General features: G+C 45.6%; 2 protein-coding genes across 2 annotated transcripts; one reads left to right on the top strand and one right to left on the bottom strand.

Annotated features, from left to right (window-relative positions):
* Positions 1-3064: 3064 nt before the first annotated feature.
* On the bottom strand, positions 3065-17695 carry shcbp1 (SHC SH2-domain binding protein 1). The gene is made up of 13 exons (XM_077000909.1): positions 17252-17695; positions 16508-16699; positions 16070-16185; positions 15781-15989; positions 15030-15125; positions 14095-14325; positions 13772-13949; positions 12793-12913; positions 10212-10343; positions 9828-9946; positions 9331-9417; positions 5589-5730; positions 3065-3751 (listed from the first exon to the last, which is right to left on the bottom strand). Exons 1-13 carry the CDS (start codon positions 17433-17435, stop codon positions 3387-3389), a joined length of 2172 nt encoding a protein of 723 aa, XP_076857024.1. The 5' UTR covers positions 17436-17695; the 3' UTR covers positions 3065-3386.
* Positions 17667-19981, top strand: pop4 (POP4 homolog, ribonuclease P/MRP subunit). Its single transcript, XM_077000922.1, has 7 exons — positions 17667-17853; positions 18052-18104; positions 18306-18529; positions 18627-18704; positions 18897-18958; positions 19102-19203; positions 19429-19981. Exons 1-7 carry the CDS (start codon positions 17847-17849, stop codon positions 19563-19565), a joined length of 663 nt encoding a protein of 220 aa, XP_076857037.1. The 5' UTR covers positions 17667-17846; the 3' UTR covers positions 19566-19981.
* The last annotated feature ends 1357 nt before the right edge of the window (positions 19982-21338 follow it).

Here is a 21338-nt window from a genome sequence, read left to right as displayed (position 1 = left end):
CAAATGTAACGGCTCCAGGCCTGCAGTCTGTCTCCTGCTGACACTAAACGTGCCTCTGGTGGTAATGAAGCCGAAACACTGGTGAGATACACACCCTCTGATACTTTCCCACATTTAATTAACAGACAGCACTGTTAATTAACAAACCTATTTTCCTCCCATCTGCATTTCAGCTAGTTTGTGAGGCAAAAAAACATTGTCCTTACATTGCTAGCAGCAAAGCTTCCTGCGGAAAGGTAGTGTTCACCATCATTAGAGCTTCACTGTACAGGGACAGTAAAGGTCACCTTAGCAGGTAGCAAGGCTAACAGAGAGCAGAATGAAGATGCGTTGGGCGTTTGTATTATTACTGTGGACCTGGTGGCGGCGTGTTGGATGTTAGCAGGGTTCCTGGGGACCTGGTGGCACCCTGTTGAGGCCTGTACCCAACAGTAGTCTGGCAGGCTGCCTCTGGCAGGATCAGCCCGTTTCCACATCGCTACTTCAAAACGAGTGCAGGCCTGTGTCCTTCACAGCTGAAAGGCCTTTGCTTTAGTCCCTGCTGCCCGACACTTCCTCTGAAGATGAAACAATCGTCACAAAAGAGGTTCATCGTTACTCTTCCTCCTCTCTCGCTGTTTGACATCTAAAATATTCCACTGACGAGGCAGCACGGAGAGAATTGGAAAATCAATATTGCCTCCTCTTCCCCTCTTTAAAACGAAAGGTATATATTTTTCCATTATTGATCCAGCTCAAACTCTGTGACCTTAGAAACAAACATCTCTCGTCTTACATGAAAGAGAAGCCTCGTGCAAAAGCCTCCATGAGACTATTCTAAGCGTATTTCAGTGTAACTATAAATGGTATTATACAGTCTATTAATAGAACATTTTTATTAATAAAGTCATGGGGCAGGGAGAGACTCTGGTTGTTAGCTGGAGGTTGTTAGCATCTGTGTTGATGGTAATATTATTAGCATGTGCAATAGAGGTTGTAGTATAAGCACCTGCAGTGGTTATTTTGTTTATGTTGGTTCTCCAACCATGAAGTACATGATTTCTGCGACATAATCCAATCACTTAAACACTGATGAGCAGTATGAGGATGTTTTAGGATGGGGGCGGGGCAGTGTGAGGATGTGTGAGGATGGGGGCGGGGCAATTGGAGTATGTGTGACGATGGAGACGGGGCAGTTTGAATATGTTTTCAGGGTGGGGTCAGGGCAGTTTGAGTATGTGTGAGGATGGAGGCTGAGGCAGTTTAAGTACATGATGGACGGTGGGTGGTTTGAGTATGTGTGAGGGTGGGTAAGCCCATTACATGCAGGGCCTCCACCAGATCCACCACTCTGTATCTCAGCTTCCATCCCTACATCACTCCATCGTGACATCATCCTGTTTATTATTCAATGAAAACACTTGTTTTTGTGCAAATTATATAGAACAGTACAACCTTCATAAAACCATTACTATACCAAAAGAGACTGCTAATGAGGTCTGGCCCAAATTTCAGACTTCAAAAATTAATTGTTTGATTTACTTCCAAAAACACATAACACTAATATTTTATAAATAACCATAAAGTTAGCAGGCTTGATGGATACATGGTTAAAATGCAAAAATGCGCCATGAAATGTCTTGAGAGCATGCAGGCTAAGTAGTTATGCAGCTAAGTGGTCAAGACATTTTACAGTATTGTTCTTACACGCCAATAACCTGACTCAGTACAGTGGATCTGCTGCACTGTAATCGCCGTCTGAAAAGCAAGGACAAGTGGACGTAAACTACAACATACAGCACAGACCAGTGGACACGGACGACAACATACAGCACAGACCAGTGGACACAGACGACAACATACAGCACAGACCAGTGGACACAGACGACAACATACAGCACAGACCAGTGGACACAGACGACAACATACAGCACAGACCAGTGGACACAGAAGACAACATACAGCACAGACCAGTGGACACAGACGACAACATACAGCACAGACCAGTGGACACAGACGACAACATACAGCACAGACCAGTGGACACAGACGACAACATACAGCACAGACCAGTGGACACAGACGACAACATACAGCACAGACCAGTGGACACAGACTACAACATACAGCACAGACCAGTGGACAGACTACAACATACAGCACAGACCAGTGGACATAGACTGTGAGTGGACGTAGACTATGAGTAGATGTAGACTACAATTCTAACAATTCCGCTTTATCCCACCTGATGCCCTAAATGTCAATAAGAATTGGTCTGTTTTGCTTATATGCCAGTACAATCTGGAAATGTAATGTTAATAAACATTGTGTGCCCATTAAACATGCATTTTAAATTAAGGTTATTCAAGCGAAAAAGAGGTCCATGATTGATCCACCAGCCTGTATTACCTTAGCAGCAGAATGTTCAAATGTACATCCTTTTGATGTTTGCTCTTATTATATGTGCAAGAAAAGCATGATTTCCCCCTTTTATGTAGAAAAGTAGCTTTTTTGAAAGAATCTGAATATGGATTGAGATACTGGCTTCAGTGAACACATCAACCCTAAAGGAGAGCTATACAGAGCAGGATGTGCAGTGTGAATTCAGCACACATTAATTTACCAGCTTTCACGCTTACATATTTAAATGACAAAATGCAGCTAGGTTTGGATTTTTAAACTTAAAACACCCCCCCCCACACACACACACAAGAAACTTCCGAACAGACCCCAACAAATACCTTGAACATTTGAAAATCTCAAGTCATCCCAGTTGCTAATACCATGAACACCACTATTACCACAGCTAGTCCAAGAACACTAATGAAGGCTTTATTGAGGGAAATGACCTTGTGTGTGAATGTGGAGGTCAACCCATCTGTCCTTCAGAATGACTAACACTACGCCTGTGCACACACTTCCAAGTACAGTGTTCGGTGCCTGTTTGCAGAGAGAACAGCTGATATACTAGACCAGAGGCTACAGTCCTAAGTATCGTATCAGGTGGAAAAACTTTTCCTTATATCTTTTACCGCACCCCCCTTTCTTGTAGGATACATGATGAACATTATAATTAATCAAACTGCTTGCAATTTAATGAGGTTTTACTAGACCTTTAATCCAATTAAATTTAATCAACAGGAATTAAACAATACGTGTCCCACAAAAGGTGAAGAAGCCTTAAACAAAGGAAACTAAAAAGGACGATAACCACTACAACGGCCCAAAAGTGCTTAGTGTAATGAACATTTAGTCAAAACACAGAATTACATTGTGTTGATATATTCTATGTATAAAATAGACACTATAAAAATTGGCATCGATGCCAGATTTAAGAGACTTAAGAATAAAGAATAAATAGGAGGCGTGTGAGTAAAGTGTGTCCGTGCAAGCTTGCCGTAGAGCCGTCAGTAGAGGAAGGTGCCGAAGCTTCCCATCCCGTTGCGGCGGAACTGGTTTCCGTGAATGGAGAGGAACATGAGCTGGGAGAGCAGGCCTTCATCCACCTGCACAGCACCCAGCTCCTTCATACGCCTCCTCTGGAGCTGATGCTTCCTCACCGACGTGGCCACAAGCTCTTGTTTGATGACATCATTTCCTTCTGTGAATTCCGAAGGGACAGTGCCCCACTGACCCTCTTCTGGAGGCTCCTCCTCCACTGTGATGATGGGCAGGTCACAGTTTGTCTCCGCCTCTTCTTTCAAAGCCCCACCTTCTCCATCCACAGCACCGCCTTCAGACTGGTCCTGCTTCATCTCTCCTTCTGCATCAGCTACAAACATAATGGAGCAGGTTCAGCCATGTGTCCCCACGGAGCAGGAAAATGAACCTGCTCAGTAAACACACACAGTCTAACTGCAGATCTGAGAGCATGAGGAGAAGACAGCATGACAACAGAGGATAAACGTCTGCTTATTCCTTTACAAACAAAAACAGACGAGATCAAAGTGCAATGTTTGAGTTGCTAAATCCCTCTCATGTCATCACTCCTGCAGGATGGCAGTGCTGCTGCTGGCAGGATTTGCTTAAGCAACCAAAATACATCTAGCCATCAAAAACATGAAAGGTGTTTTAGTACCAAATTCTGGGGGTGAGTATGCAGTGCAAGGTGGCACGGTGCGGTTCTCTCCATGCGGCGTTCACAGCAGTGACCTGCACACGACCCTTCCTCTGTACCCGACACCAAACATCAGACCATCAAACGCTCCTACCTACTGTGGTATCATACGCTGTTCTGATAGGCTGATGAAGTTTGTAGCGCAAAACAAGCAGCAGCTGAGGGAGCTACAGACACACCTGGGGAATTTCAACCTTTTTGTGCTCCCTACACAATTAACGGAGAGATAATGGAGCTGCTGGGTAACTAGTTAAATCTGGTTAATGACAAACGCAGCTAGTTAGCTATTTAAACATATACAAACAAACTATCTAGTTACTAAACTGATGTTTGTCTAATGACACAGCTATGCTATAGTAACAATGTCCTTGGCCACACTGCTGACTTTACATGGAAATGCCAGTTCATTCGATCGTAACGTCCCTTATAAACAAATGCTGGACACACAGCAGTTACATTTACAAAACTCCTGCTGTCTCGCTCGCCTGCCTCAGAATGTAGTTAAAACAAGGACGTGCTTCTCAGCCGCATTTCAAGGATCCTCCGCGTTCTTTTTTTAAATGGTCCTCATGACGCATGCGGTCGACCGAGAAATGAGACCATCGAAGGCGGGCCGCCCCGTGAAGGAGACGCAGACAACATGGAGGCCATACACCACCTGCACACAGGTGACATTGTTACATTACAGCCATAACGAGCAGTCCCAACACCTCCACCATTAACTGCTGTTAATAGTGGCCGGGGAGCAGCAGAACACCATGCTGAACACGCCATGCTGGATTAGAACTAAAGGTAAACACAGAAGGAAGGACCGTTACACTCGGCCCAAACGCCACCATCGCCAATCCAATGTCACTGGATATTTGCATTCGTCAGCACAGCACGAGACAGCATGACCGAGAGAGAGAGAAAGAGAGGGAGAGCGAGCGAGAGAGGCTGGGTAAAGAAATGAGCTACAACCTTAGAGTCACTATATCACACAAACCCAATTAAAATTCCACATTTTCCATTCATGGCCAACCTTGACTGAAGGTCAATAACATTCCCAGTAACATGTGCCTTTTGGACAGACCGGGATACAAGAACAGAAAACCTCACCCAGACAGGCCCATGGGATGGTCTTCTACCAGACCCACACTGGTGTTCATATGTTTGCTATTATTCTGAAAGTGGACCAGTTTCTGTGTGATTTCAATTAGTCCTGCGTTACTAAGCAACTCAAGTCAGCAGAGCGTTTCTGGCAATTGCATTATTATTATTTGTTTAGTGCACACACTCCAGAGGACAGGGACACACGGAGCATTCCAGAACAAACTACAGCCAGAGCTTGAGCTCCACCCTCCAGCACAAGGCAATGTCTTCAGTGCGCATGGGGGAGCGGAGACACGCAGCTCTGCCCCAGCTCTGCGGTTTAATGGGCTGTTTGAGTGGCTGGGAGTGTGCCGACTGGATGGGGTGCCCCGAGGACCTGTGGGAAGGGCAGGCAGAGCACCTGGGTTCTGGGGTACTGCAGGAGGCTGCTCCACGGCGCCACCGTCTGGCTGCACCAAGATGACACCGTAGCCAGAGTTGTTGTGGATGACGTTATTCACCATGGTGATCTTAGGCAGGATGTCCAGCTCATCAGCAAAGTCCTGCCAAAGGAGGCAAACCCAGAAACATGAAGCTAGCGCTCTGCATTTCTCTCTCTCTCTCTCTCACACACACACACACACCTCATTTTTAACATGCAACAGATTAAGTCTTCATTAAGTCTCATTACGTCTCGTGTGATGGTGACTGGAGGTTTTATGCTGGGGCGTACCATCTGAGCAAGAATGGGGCGTACGATGTGAGAGAGTTTAGGATGTTTACAATAATTGTGATGTCTGATTTATTTCTGTGAAACCAATTAATGAGCCAATCAATGATCGAATAATTATATTCCAACATGTCTCACACCACTGCACTCCATATACAGATTATGGTGTGAACTTTAAACTGCTTTAAAACTCAAAGGTTATAAGTGTCAGCATCAGCCACAACAATGATAGTGAAGAAATTCAACATCAGTCCATCACTACATCAGTCCATCAGTCCAAATGTCCAGGGCCCAGAGGCCAGCATAGAGCCCAACAGATTTACAAGTCAGTCTGGAAGTTACCCTGTTACCCACCCAGCTGCCCCGTTACCCAACCCCATAGGGAGCAGCCTGCGTCCCCCGAGCCGCCCTGGTCACTCAGGCTCTGCTTACAGTGTCGCCTGACTGAGCACCAGAAGCAGCAAAGAGTCAGACAATCTGCAGACCACACTGAAGGGTGGAAACTCAGTAACAGCAGAGACTGAAAATCACAGAGAGGCTGATATGAAATAAAAACTAGTGAGTGTATGAAACATTGTGAGGGTGACTCTCACCACTCTTAACACTCACACGCAATTATGAGGATCTGGACTGTTAATGAAACTCAGCAATGAGCAGAATTAAGCTCTACCAGCTTTTGATCTGAGAAGCATTTTAATCTAAGGAGCTGTATTAGTATCTCTGATTCTGATCTGTTCGGCCACACACACGCAGACACACACACACACACACGCACCCTCTGTTTTAAATATCTAATAGGCACATCTCCACAGTTCAATGATTTTCTCTTTATAAAACTTGATTCAACTCATCAGTTAATTGTTCAGGGCCTGGTGAGCTAAATGAGGCTTTTAAATGTGGCAATAACAGACCAGCAGAGAGTCAGCGCAGCGGAGCGAGTGTGTGAGAGGGGACGCCGTGTTACAGAGAGAGTGTGTGAGAGGGGACACACAGTGTTACAGAGTGAGTGTGTGTGAGAGGGGACACACAGTGTTACAGAGTGAGTGTGTGTGAGAGGGGACACACAGTGTTACACAGTGTGTGTGTGTGTGTGTGAGGGGACGCCGTGTTACACAGTGTGTGTGTGTATGTGTGTGAGGGGACACACAGTGTTACAGAGTGAGTGTGTGTGGTGTGTGTGTGTGTGTGAGGGGACACACAGTGTTACAGAGTGTGTGTGAGGGGACACAGTGTTACAGAGTGAGTGTGTGTGGTGTGTGTGTGTGTGTGAGGGGACACACAGTGTTACAGAGTGTGTGTGAGGGGACACACAGTGTTACAGAGTGTGTGTGAGGGGACACACAGTGTTACAGAGTGTGTGTGTGTGGGGGGGGGACACACAGTGTTACAGAGTGTGTGTGTGTGTGTGTGAGAGGGGACACAGTGTTACAGAGTGTGTGTGTGGGGGACACACAGTGTTACAGAGTGTGTGTGTGTGTGTGAGGGGACACACAGTGTTACAGAGTGTGTGTGTGTGTGTGAGGGGACACACAGTGTTACAGAGTGTGTGTGTGTGTGTGTGAGGGGACACACAGTGTTACAGAGTGTGTGTGTGTGTGTGTGTGAGGGCACACACAGTGTTATAGAGTGTGTGTGAGGGCACACACAGTGTTACAGTGTGTGTGTGTGTGTGTGTGTGTGAGGGCACACACAGTGTTACAGAGTGTGTGTGTGTGTGTGTGTGTGAGGGGACGCCGTGTTACAGAGTGAGTGTGTGTGGGGACACACAGTTTTACAGAGAGTGTGTGTGTGTGGGGACACACAGTGTTACAGAGAGTGTGTGTGTGAGGGGACACACAGTGTTACAGAGAGTGTGTGTGTGAGGGGACACACAGTGTTACAGAGTGTGTGTGTGAGGGGACACACAGTGTTACAGAGTGAGTGAGTGGACACACAGTGTTACAGAGTGAGTGTGTGTGTGTGTGTGTGTGAGGGGACACACAGTGTTACAGAGTGAGTGAGTGGACACACAGTGTTACAGAGTGAGTGAGTGGACACACAGTGTTACAGAGTGAGTGTGTGTGTGTGTGTGTGAGGGGACACACAGTGTTACAGAGTGAGTGAGTGGACACAGTGTTACAGAGTGAGTGTGTGTGTGTGTGAGGGGACACACAGTGTTACAGAGTGAGTGTGTGTGTGAGGGGACACACAGTGTTACAGAGTGAGTGTGTGTGTGAGGGGACACACAGTGTTACAGAGTGTGTGTGTGGGTGTGTGAGGGGACACACAGTGTTACAGAGTGTGTGTGTGGGTGTGTGAGGGGACACACAGTGTTACAGAGTGAGTGTGTGTGTGAGGGGACACACAGTGTTACAGAGTGAGTGTGTGTGTGAGGGGACACACAGTGTTACAGAGTGAGTGTGTGTGTGTGTGAGGGGACACACAGTGTTACAGAGTGAGTGTGTGTGTGTGTGAGGGGACACACAGTGTTACAGAGTGAGTGTGTGTGTGTGTGTGAGGGCACACACAGTGTTACAGAGTGAGTGTGTGTGTGTGTGTGAGGGGACACACAGTGTTACAGAGTGAGTGTGTGTGTGTGTGAGGGGACACACAGTGTTACAGAGTGAGTGAGTGTGTGAGGGGGCACACAGTGTTACAGAGTGAGTGTGTGAGGGGACACACAGTGTTACAGAGTGAGTGCAGGGTATCTGCACATTTTTAAATCTCAAATTCAATGACTTTTAAGACCTTTTTAATACCTCTCACAAGAAAAAAAATATTACTATTACTGGGGATGCAGGTGTGTTCCACATCGTTGACGGGGGGGGTGGGTGGCGAACGAAAATTGTTGACGTTGTTGAGGCCGTATACTCCAACGCTAGAAATCTAGCACTAGGACCCTGGAGCGGTTATTTTCTGCATGGTCCTAGCGCTAGATTCGGAAAAGTTCACATCGCGCCAGAACAACTGAACACACACTTATAATAATTTAATGCCTCCCCTCATAAAATTCCAGACATTTAAAGATATTTTTAGGCCTTGAATATGGAAAAATAAATTTAAGACATTTTAAGACTTTTTAAGGACCCGCGGGTACCCTGGAGTGTGTGAGGGGACACACGGTGTTACAGAGTGAGTGTGTGAGAGGGGACAGTGTTGCAGAGTGAGTGTGTGAGAGGGGACAGTGTTACAGAGTGAGTGTGTGAGAGGGGACAGTGTTACAGAGTGAGTGTGTGAGAGGGGACAGTGTTACAGAGTGTGTGTGAGAGAGCCGGGCCACAGGAAGATCCACCCCTCTGCCCCTCTACAAACCACCAATGGGGCAGTTCTGTTGTGCTTCGCAACATGTATGAAATAATGGGGTAGCTGTTGCCTGGGTAACCTATAACCAGTAGTAACAAGAGACAGGCCAATCAGCAGAGGTACCGTGGGTCTGCAGCTCTGTGTCGCTCACCTTAATCAGCACTCCGTCCTTGCAGTGATGAATGCCGTTGCCTGTGAGAACACACACGCTCCCAGGGTAGATCTCTACACCAGCCCCCTGAACACAGCACACACAGACAGCAGTGTGTTAATGAGGCCCACTGCAGCTGTGCAGACGGCCTCCTCAGTCCTACTAAACCCCCTGCTAATAATTCAAACACGCGGCCTCTGGCTTAACAAGCGTCCCTGAGGCAGTGTGTGTAGGGGATACCACAGCACACCTCAGTAACACCGGCAGCTGGGTTAGCCAGCAGCCTGCGATGTCGTCTTATTGCAGAGAAAATTAAACCGTTTAAAGTTTCAAAAGCAAGACATAGTGCTTTTAACCACAAGAAAAAACAATTACTTTTACAGCATTGAGCACACGACCTGGTCCACAGCAGCTCAGAGAAGCATGTTGTAGACTCTCCAGGAGTGTGAGACTGTATGGGGCCGTGTGTGAGGGCCGTGTGTGTGTGAGGAGCAAACCTTAGAGCCATACAGGTCACACATGTTCATGAGCAGCTCTGCAGTGGTGCGCACCACAACACCCGTAGTCTCGCACTGAAGCACACAGTTCTCCAGCTCCAACTTACCCTGACGCACACCTGCACACACAGACAGGGAGGACAGACAGGGAGGATTCTTTACTACTGAGACACTGAGGATGCCCTCATTGAAGATGAAACACGGAATCCTGTGTATACACAGACACAATCACCAAGGTAACTAAAAGGACAAATGGGACATCCTATGAAACCCGTGCCAGCACAACACAGATTCATCCTCACAGCGCCCCTAGGGTCAGGGAGAAGCTGACGTCCAGACCAGATATTCTGACCACGTCAGGACGGGCATTACACCCACACTCACACAGGATGCCTTCAATAGCATCGTGCTGGATGAACTTCACATTGGAGATCTTGACGTCCCTGCCCGTGGACTCCACAAACGTATCTCCTTTATTACGCTTCTCAATAACAACCTCATCAGGCAGCCCATAGCCTACAGAGAGAGAGAACCAGGAAAGACAACAATTAATGAAAGGGAAGGAAAACTAACAAACAATAATACAAAAAATTACCAACATTAGCAAAAATGTTCTGTGAAATGTTAACGAACTGTTAACGAACTGAAAATGTTATTTTTAAAAAAGAAGCTGGAAAACTTCATAAATAAAATTCATTTTCTTCTCAAAGGAAGCTGGAACATTTTTAGAAGTTCAGCCTTTTAGGCGGCACCATTATAACTGCATGCGAGATAACTCAAATAAATCTTCAGACTAATGAAATATTCAAGGCAGCAGCGATGCTCTGAGGGCAGCAGCCCTGCGTTCGGACGCCTCACAGATATTAGCATGCCGCGTGTTCACACATTACAGCCGCTAGCCAACACAGAGGGCCGCGCTCTGTACACGACACCGGGGCTGAATCTCAGACAGGGGCAGCACCGGGACGGCCGAGGACATTTCTACACCCCCCCCGAGGCTGGAGACAGACAGGTGGTCCGCTCACCTCTCCTGGCCAGGCAGGTGCAGTGTGTGCTCGGGCAGCAGGACAGGGATCCGTCCTCTGCTACATGGCCCACGTTTCAGTGATTTCTAGAAATCTCAAACAACATTCCTGCAGCTCAAAGCTCATTCCTCGCTTAAAGATGCTAGGGGCTGTATATAGACTCAAGAGCCTCAGCACCTTCACCACCCTACAGACCCCCTCATAGACCCCCAAACCCCCCTACAGACACATTCACCGCCTCACTCTCCTACAGCTCCCCTCACCACCCTACAGACCCCGTCATTCCCCTAAAGACCCTAAAAAAAGAGGAGAGCGAGAGAAAGGAGGTGAGGGGGGGGGGGAGAGAGAGAGAGAGAGAGAAAGAGAAGGTCTATGATGCTAATCCAGCCCTGCACTAATTGAGCTGCTCTTCTCCTGTCAGAATGTGAAGCCAGCAGCTGTGTTCTCCGTCTCTCTCTCCCGGTGTTATCTTGCCTTTCAGGCCCTGGCTGCCTCTGCAGGAGAGGCCACCACGCACATATACAAAACCCCGCCCCCTCACCCATTCCCCACGCCCCCTCACCCATTCCTCCACTATCTGACTCTGCAGGTTGTACATTTGCATAAAGAGGTTGGTCTCTGACCGCCGACACTCTTCTACCACATCAAATCACGCGCTCTCAGCTGTAAGACCGAGCCGGCATCGTTAGGCGATGCTTATTACACCATCAGGCCCAATAATGCGTATGGACTGACTCGCACGCAGCCCGGGAGCCCCCCTGACAAACGACACCGTACCCAGGGCCACAGATGGATTTATAGTTATGCAGAGCGTGGTCCTATACTGCTCTACAGAACAGCAATGGAGAGTAGGGGCTTCTTCCTCCAGGGCTTTCACAGAGAAGGAGGAAATAATAAAACAGAAGCACCTTCCAGCCAATTAGCCTCATAAATGTCACTGCTTCTGTGCCGCATGGTCAGAGCCGAGGGGGAAAGAACCCACCCACACCTGATTTACACAACAGCGCCATTTCAGAAGCCACTACATCCTCTTAAAACAACCAAACAAAAACAGCTCACAGATAAACACAGTCAATCTGCCAAAGTACCATTCAGACAATTACCTCAGAGTTCAATTATAAAGAAAGAAACGTTACACTTTACTGAAAGCAACAACACATCTTTATAAGCCCTTTATGATGACTGACAAACATATATAAAACACTTATAAATGAGCATTTCAACAAGCAGCAGTTGTATGACATCTAACAGGATTTGGTGACATTAGGATGAGTCATGACGCTGCATAGGGTGAAATGAGGGTACTGAAATATTTCACAGCACTTCATATATGACTCTTACACACCTAAAGCTGGGCGTGCACTGTACGATATTTTAAATCGTGTACTCAGCTCCAGCTCAAACTGTACGACTAAATCGCAGGGAGAGTGGGCTCGTGGAGCTGCTTCAACAGTGCGATACTCTCACGAGGAGCGATTTGAATTTCAAACATGTTTGATATCCTTGCGACGCTGCGATTTCTGATCGGGAGTTGGTCGTGAGGTGTGAATCGCTCCTCGTTTACCTGTGTAAACTATACGATGCACGACACGCGATTGAGCCGAAACTCGGCCCGATCGCAAAAATAGTCGCATGAGTGAAAAATTGGCTGAAAATGGGCCAAAAATCGCACAGTGTATACGTCCATCTTAAGGAGATTCTCATTCAGCAGGGTGACGTGAGAAGGTGTCCAATCAGCATTAGGTCACAACCATTGGAAAAAAATTTTATTATAAACTTTATAAAGTTATCAACAGTAGTAAATGCTGTAATGAAGGGCGTATGATGTATGTATCATGTACCCTTCTAAACTGTGCCCTTCAGTAAAAGACAGATGGGGGTTTTAATCAGAACATTTGCATTAGAAGGTCAGGGAGAGGCGTGAGCAGGTACACCCTCACCTTCCACCTGGATGGCGTCTGCGATGCTGATGGAGCTGGTGACTGTGTAGTGCCCTGGACACAGGAGGACCACGTCTCCTTCATAGCAGGAACTGATGGCCAGGGACGGATCACTGTGAAACTGACCACAAACACGTCGTTTACAGCACATGGCAGATGATTGTGTCTCAGACACCTTCCAGGAGTGTTTTGTAGTCTCTAATACAAATCCTCATGTGAGAGGAGCATTCTCAACACTGACCTGTCCATCAGGCTAAAGTCTTGGGTAGAGGGACAAACAGGGTAAAGGAAGTTTGAGTGTGTGAGTGAGTGATTAATGACTCTTGAAAACAGCCAGTCAGGTACAGCCAGGGCACACAACATCTCCTCCACATCAAACCACAATCACTCTGAATACACCATGTTTATAGTCATTTTACCCTTTACTTTACACACATTCACACACAAGAAAAAAAAAGCTAGAGGAAGCTGGAGTGAGTGCGCACACACATACACAATCACACACCCACGCGCAGTGCCAACACGTACTTATGGGATATAACAGTGCATCAGAACAAGCTGGATCAAACACCAGGCCAGATCTCAAACAGCACTTTAACAGAGCAGCAAATCCCACTGTTTCAGAACAGTGCAGCACATTACTGATCCCAGCTCAGCACACACACACACAACTGCTTCCCCGCAGTTGCAACTGTCTATAAAGAGACGTACGTGCATGTGTGTGTGTCAGCTCCACCTTCCATCATGCAATCTGAGTGCAAGACAGCCCAGCGAACAACAAGCTGTGGGCCCCTGAAGCAGCGCAGACTTTAACTGGGTCATTACGGACTCAGAGGAAGTGGTCATAAAGCCCTCCGCTACGCTGCACCCCACGCGCATGACGAGAGGCAAGTGAAACCAAGGCCCCCCCACGACAGTGCTTACTGCAGCAGTGAGGAAGAGCGTCAGGAGGCACAGAGAGAGGGAACCTGCTGCATACCTGCACCTCAAACTCCTTACTGGAGTAGAGTGGGAGGAGCTTCTCAGTCATGAGGCTATGCAGCACGTGCACGCTCGTGGAGGCGGAGACTACGTGCACCAGCTTGAGACCACTAGGGCGTTCACCTTTAGTACTGCATAAGGGCTGGCCACCGTTCGTCTTATAACCCAAGACATACCTGCAGGACACACACACACACACACACACACACACACACACACACTCAGTGAGGCACAAGGAGACCCTAACCTCATCTGACACTCAAACTTATTAGCCAGGTTTTTGACGCCCCAGCACGCACACACACACACACACACACACACCTGAGTAGTGGATTTTCAATGATACGCAGTTTGCGTTTGAGAGCCTCCATCTGCTCACACATGCGCAGACCCTCCACCATAGACACACTGTCCAGCTCTGACTCAGAGTCACTGCTCAGTCCGTTCCTGAGGCTGTTAAACTGGCGGAAGGTGTGTGAGCAGCGTTCCAGCACAGAGTGGTACTCGGCCACCAGGCCCGCAGGCACCCGGTCCTCCAGGATGTCATAGTACCTACAGCAAAGACACACAGGTGCACCTCAGGGACGGTGGTCTGTGAGTTAATCTACGTCAGCACACACCTCCACCGCCCAACGCCCGCGTTCCATCAACCCCCACCTTGTGCATGGCAGTCGGGTGGAGATACGGGATGCACAAAAAAAACTTCTCCTGATTTACTATTTTAGGAGTGTAGCCTAAAAACATTTTTACTCTGATGTCATAGCTATTCATAATGCACAAATCTAGCAAAAATGTATATTACTGCATTAGAGCAGTCAAACCGAATCAGCACTCTGTCAATAAGGACCCCGTTTATTTAGGATAAAATAAAACCTGACATTTACGTCGATCAATTTGCCTCAGCGATGTGCCATTAAATGAATGCTGGAAGTAAAACAGAATGAAAACACTATCTACTGTGTAATTCTACATCATCGCATGTGATAGAACTCAAGCTCAAAATCCTCTCAACTCAGAATTTAAGTTATAAATGTTATACGAGAGACTTAGCAATCCACAAATACACAAGCTTCATATCTAGGCTGTGCCTCAAAGAAAATGTTACAGAACCAGTAATGAGGTGGATTTCTGAATAATTTGGTGCACACTGCCACCTGGTGGTACACGATGGTTACTGTCTTGATGTCACTGTATGGTGATTTGTCACAATAGTGAAAAAAACCATGCAGTCCCACCTGGACAAAAGAGACACTTACAGTCTGAGACGAGGCTCCACACAGCGAACAAAGTAATCAAATTCATCATCCTCATCTTCTTCATCCCACTTCCTCCATATATGCTTGTAGAAAAACCTGCCGAGAACCCAGAGAGAAAAGGTATGGATGATGAATACTCTCAGTGTTTAAGAAGGAAACTGTTAAGAAGGAAACAAAATTATGTTAAGCTTGTTTTAGCATACTTTAACATCACAATTTATGAACATGAATTAGGTTTATTATTACTATAATGTATATTATTCTTATTACTATAATAATAATACCCCCCCAATAGTACTCATACTTCAACACCTTATAGCCACGGTCAGATGATAGTCAAGCAGAGGATGAAACAACAGGCTCAACCCATTCATACAGGAACACAGACAAACTGAGTAAAGATCAAAGAAACCATCACTAAAAATACTCAAGAGCCACTGAAGAAGACATGATGGGAGCAGGCCAACAACAAGCAACCTCCAGACCACTAGCAAGGAGAGAGACCAAGACTAAGATCAACAGGAGAGAGACCAAGACTAAGATCAACAGGAGAGAGACTCAGACTGAACTACACTCCAGCTTTCTTCCCCACCAACACAATTTTCAGGACCACGGCAGTTACATCCAAGAGCACTTTCACTACCTGAATCCAGGGACTCGAACTTTTCCATGAAAAATATGCAAACCACACAGGAAATGACTGTAAAGGGAGCAGAAACTGAAGCATCTCTGTGAATGGAGAGACGCAGACCTGAGGTGTTCCAGAGCGAGAGCGGTCTGATCCAAGTCTCCAGACTCGTCGTACACCACACAGAGCTCCTGTAGGGGCAGATGGTTCCGCGTGGCCTCCAGTAACGCCATCATGGACTCCTCCGTGAGCTCACACCCTCGTGTCTCACACTGCAAAGGCAGCACTAGCTCCACCTTCGCCCGCAGGTCCTTATAGTCAACATCCACAACCTGGAGAGAAGAAATGCTTTACAGCAGCCACAGGCCTTCACTTCACAAAGCTTTGGCTCCATGTTGGATGTCCCACTCACTTCAACAAGCACATCAAACGCGTCAGAGCACCACAGAGCCTGCCAATCAGAAGGTTCCACAACCTTCTCCAGGTAATCAGAAGTGAAGGCCTGTATCTCAGAGGTTTTACAATCACCTGTCAAAAAGCCAAGAATCCAAAGGTAAACCCAGACGTTGTTTGGCACCCATCATGGGTTCATTTATGGCACAGAGTGTACACAAATGGGAATAATAATCAATTCATAAATAAATGAAAATAAATACTGTACAATAAACATACACTTGGGTGATTTTGTATATAATCCTGCGAAACTGAAGCAGTACACAATTCAATTACATTCTATCCGGAGGTATAAAATAACATTCAGACCCACATATACATAGACACAGGACGACATATTGGTACTCCACATGTGGGATGTGGACAATCTAACGTCAAATATCCGATGAGCAGTTACCAAGCATATAGTCTTGATAGGCTTTGAACCTCTCGTAGAAAACAAGATGACTGGTTTGGAAGACATCTGGAAGGTTTCCATTTCCACAGCGCTCGGCCCGCTGTAAGTGCGTGCCCGGCGTGTCGCCGCTGGACAGCTCGTCGGTCCCGCTGTCATCACCATCACCGCAAACATCTTCATTCTCAACAGACTCTAAACAGTGTAGAAAGTGTGCACATCAGAAAACAGCTCAGCTAGCAGCCATGGCGCTGTGTTAATTCTACTCTGGTGCTTCTTTACCACACACACACACACATACATATATGTGTGTGTGTGTATATATATATATATATATATATATATATAAGTGTGTGCGTGTATATATATATATATACACATACACACACACACATATACACGCACACACTTATATATATATATGTTAATTCTACTCTGGTGCTTCTTTACCACACACACACACACATACATATATGTGTGTGTGTGTGTATATATATATATATATATATATATATATATATATATATATATATATATATAAGTGTGTGCGTGTATATATATATATATACACATACACACACACACATATACACGCACACACTTATATACACGCGCACTTATATATATATATATATATATATATATATAATATATACACACGCACACAGCTCTGATACCGTATGACGATGTCCGTGAAAGACACTCGGTGATCTAAAGCTGCCATTTTAATACGTGACTGAGCCCAACCTCGTGGAGTTGGGTTCGTGTTCGTTGTTGGTTCCGTCGAGGCGGCGTCCCGGTCCTCCAGCAGGCCCAGTGTCTCCGTCCCGGGACTTTCCCCGCTGCGCGAGGCGACACGGACCGCCGCGGTTTCGTCCTCAGCGTCCATGTCTCCCGGTTCCGTGACAAAAGTTCCAGCTTGTTCAGTCATGCTCTAAAGTTCTAGTTCTAGGTAAAAGTAAGACCGCACGGTGCCGCTCAGGCGCGTCCACCAGCTCTCACACGCCCACCGGAACCGACCACTCCGCCTCCTGTATTTCAAACTTCCCCGCCAACGGACCGATAACGAGCCGCTTCCGGGCGCGTGAGAGGCGGGACGTGGACGTTTGTCTTTTTAAAGGCGAACATGCCCAGTACACCTGAATGTTTATTTAAACAGCACGACGTGTGTATGTATTTAACGAACGTTAACGTCGGTTAATAATAAATACAAAAACTCATCGTCGCTTACACCCGGAAGTACGTCATCACTCATCCCGGAAGTGATTCCGAAAAAACACATGAGATGGCCACATATGTCTGGAAGTAGCGGCTTAATTTTTCTTCTTGTGAATAAACCAAAATGGAAAGTAAGTAATCTTCTACATTGCTTTCTACACCACTGTTACAGTGATAATTTGACAGCTAATCTGGATGTAACTCAAATGTAGCGGGTCTTTTAGCAACATACCAATGTTGGAGAACAGAAGAGCAGGAATATGCACGAACTCCTGCGCAGTGTTTCCACAGATGAACTGTCATTTATTTGTCACCCGCTCTTGTCTCAGGCGACGTGCTGTCCAGTCTTCCTCCAGACCAGAGTGCACTTCTCGGAGTTACGGTGAGCTGATCTTACATGGTTAATTTCATCGAGTCAAATAAAAATATTTCTTCGTGGAATCGAAAAATCTTAATTATGACCAAACCTGTTGAATGTTTGTTGTGTATATACCGGTGTATGAGGTACAGGATATCCTCTAAACTACTCACTTTAGTACGTTCTGGGGTGGGAGAAAAAACTAAATTACCACATTTTGTTTAGCCCCAGTATGGTGACGTTGCAGAAAAGTTCACACGTGCTTTCCTGAAGAGCAGCGTCCCGAAACTGAGCAGCAAGGACCTGGAAGATGCCCTGCTTCACAAGGCTGTGGTGCTGCAGTACGCCAGACACAAGAAGAAGAAAGGCAAAAAAACATTGGCCAGAGGCCTCAATGCCAAACAGAGGAGAGAGCTGAAAGTGTTTCAGCTGAAACCTGAGAATCAAAAGTGAGTGTTAGAGCCGTAATCTGTTCCCCATTGCAGTTATGAAGTCGTCACTTTGGTTCCTCTTCTTCAGGTCTAATAAAGCATTTTGTACATGCAGGTATGAACTCTTCTTGCCTTTGCATGAACTATGGAAGCAGTACATAACAGACCTGTGCAACGGACTGAAACCTGGAAGGTGAGAACTGAAATGCTGTCATTCCTCTGGCTCTTGGCTTTATAATCTCTAATCTGCAGTCTTCAACCCATATGCTCTTTGTTGGCTCTGTAATCTCAAATCTGCAGTCTTCACCCTATATGCTCTGTATAACCCCTAATCTACAGTCTTCTGTCTTGCAGCACTTCCTTAACTTCTGCTTATTTTCAACAGCAACCCACAGATGATTCAGCAGAAGCTTCTGAAGGCAGATTTTCATGGAGCAGTTTTAACAGGTCAGTAGGAAGGTTTTGATTGTGTGAAAATGAGTGTGCGCCTTTACGCATGGCGTGAGTCTCTGTCCAGGATGGCCGTGATGTGCGTCTCCCTGCAGGACCGCCATACACACTTTTAAGCATTTTGTGCTTTTGTCTGTTAGTGGTACGATCTAAATGTCCTTCTTACGTGGGGACTACGGGAATCCTTGTGCAGGAGTTCAAGCATATATTTAAGATCATCACAAAGGAAAACAAACTGAAAGGTAAGATTCAGTCTTTTGACTTTGTCTGTTCTAGACAGTGTGTGGTTTTGTACTGTGTTCGTGACATTTAGAGAGCTAGAGCAGCAGCCACTGTGTGAGTTAATGACTCCATACCTGTGGCTGTGTTAATACATTGTACTGTAAATCTTTATTAAAATTCTTTGAATATTAATGTTTATTCAAAAATATGCACTTTTGTGTTATCTATTTGTTATCCCCTTCTAGTCATCCCAAAGAGAAACAGTGTGTTCAGTGTGGAAATGGGAGACTTTGTCACACACATCTACGGGAGTAAATTTGAATTCCGCTCCAGTGAGCGGTCAGCCAAGAAGTTCAAGACAAGAGGCACTATTGACCTGTAGTGAAGCTGTGTTCAGCTACGCTGTCTCCTGCTGGCTTTTTGATTGCTGATGTTATTTTTTATTAAATTATCCTTCTTGTTATGTCACATTGATGTAAATGTTGACATTTTGACATCTGCTTATTTATTCAGTAACCTCTGCATTTAAATGAGACCATATGGGAAATGTTATTGTATTTAAATTTGCCCACAAGGGGGAGCCAGTGTTGGCTCATCCCTGGAGAAGGAGAATACATGTAACATATGTCGTCTTCTGTGTTTGGGTTATGTAGTGCCTCCTGCTGTAGTTCCCCACTAAAAATCACTGAAATTATAAACATGGTTCTGTTAATTGATCAAATGTGGTGATATTATTTGTGGGAAATCTAAAGAAGTTTATCTAAAAGCTGAGTTTCATCGATGTTATGACAAATTTGTTTAACAGGGTGTCTTTGCAGAAAACGTGCAAATATCAAACACACACTGCTTCTCTGGGTTTTCTGAGATATATTGCAATCACTCTTTTGTGAAAATTGACAACGTATTAAGCCACGTGTTTTGTGTTGGTCAGCTTAAAGATAATAACATATATTAACAAGCTGAACCTCTAATCTAATCAAGCGTAAACAAACAAATGGACACACAGCGCCGTAGTCCTACATTCCTGCACATTTGTGTCAACAGAAAGTTTCCAGAATATGCTTCAGTGGAGGAAGTGGTTTCAATATTTCCCCTTGAAGAAGCAACAATTTGCTTCCAGAGGGTTGGGATAGCACCATTCTACTGGAAATCCTTCAATCATGTTTAGTTTGAATTCTGCATTGTGGGTTGGCAGTACAATAACCTATGAACAGTATTTTGTTCCAGATAAGGCAAAGGTTATAGTGCAGGCATCACCAAACCAGTTTAACATGTCTCAATGCACTGTGTGGGCATTTTTGACATTGCAGGAAACTTCATTTTTAACTGCAGTTTTAACATTGTAACCTCATGCATATTAAAGAGTTTGAGGAAATGTGATAGCATGTTCTGGTTGAAGAAAAAGTGCAATAAAGTATTTCCTCCAAGTGAGCGTTCAACCGGCCCTTTTTCTTTTGGAGTTAAATAATTAACTCATTTAAAACTCTTTAAATGCTTTGAACTTGAACTTTGAACTAAATGAGTGTAACAAAACCACCTGGATATTGCATTGTGAATAAGTTGGTCTGTCTGTGCAGGGTGTTCTGAACACCACATGTTCAGTTTATAAACTCCATGACGAGATGCATTTATGCGCTGTTTGTCCTTGCTGGAAACCCTTTGAAAGCTCGTCATGTTGAGCGCAGTGGGTTTGTCTTGCTCCAGGCAGATGGTACTAGGGCATGACATGATGGCTTGTTTGCCCTGAAGCTCCCTGCTCACAGAAACCTGTTGAGCTGCATATACTCCCAATCTGATGTAACTTGAAAGAAACATGCTATGTTTACATTAATGATCTAGCTTGTGTGTTGTGATAACTGTAAGTGCAAATTTATGTTGTACATTGTTTGACTGGCGGGCAGGTCTTAGCTTGGGCGTTCCTCTGGCTTATCTTTGCTTCCTTATTCTCACACACTTATTCTCACACACGTTCATGGGCTTTGTACATTTTCCATTTATTGTACTAGAAACATTTATCAGAATGCTTTTGTGTTTGAGATTTTTAGACCATCTGTCCTTTTGGAGGTTATTACCCATCCTAGACCTCACTGTCTCTACTGTCTGCTGCCTCTGCCGTCTCTTCAAATGTAGACTGAAGACTCATCGTTTTGTTAAA

Source organism: Brachyhypopomus gauderio, chromosome 1, assembly GCF_052324685.1.
Source record: "Brachyhypopomus gauderio isolate BG-103 chromosome 1, BGAUD_0.2, whole genome shotgun sequence".
Taxonomy (NCBI): domain Eukaryota; kingdom Metazoa; phylum Chordata; class Actinopteri; order Gymnotiformes; family Hypopomidae; genus Brachyhypopomus; species Brachyhypopomus gauderio.
Note: the sequence above shows the minus strand (reverse complement) of the source record. Positions and strands in the feature narration are given on the sequence as shown.

What these genes read in the sequence shown, in the direction of transcription:
- pop4 (XM_077000922.1), top strand. An exon ending in TCATGGAGCAGTTTTAACAG is followed by an intron (nt 18,959 to 19,101) that starts GTCAGTAGGAAG and finishes TTTGTCTGTTAG; the next exon opens with TGGTACGATCTAAATGTCCT. An exon ending in AAAGGAAAACAAACTGAAAG is followed by an intron (nt 19,204 to 19,428) that starts GTAAGATTCAGT and finishes ATCCCCTTCTAG; the next exon opens with TCATCCCAAAGAGAAACAGT.
- shcbp1 (XM_077000909.1), bottom strand. Translation starts at nt 17,435, where the DNA reads ATGACTGAACAAGCTGGAACTTTTGTCACGGAACCGGGAGACATGGAC. An exon ending in ATTGAAAATCCACTACTCAG is followed by an intron (nt 13,950 to 14,094) that starts GTGTGTGTGTGT and finishes TGTGTCCTGCAG; the next exon opens with GTATGTCTTGGGTTATAAGA. An exon ending in GTGACCTGTATGGCTCTAAG is followed by an intron (nt 9,418 to 9,827) that starts GTTTGCTCCTCA and finishes TGCTGTGTTCAG; the next exon opens with GGGGCTGGTGTAGAGATCTA.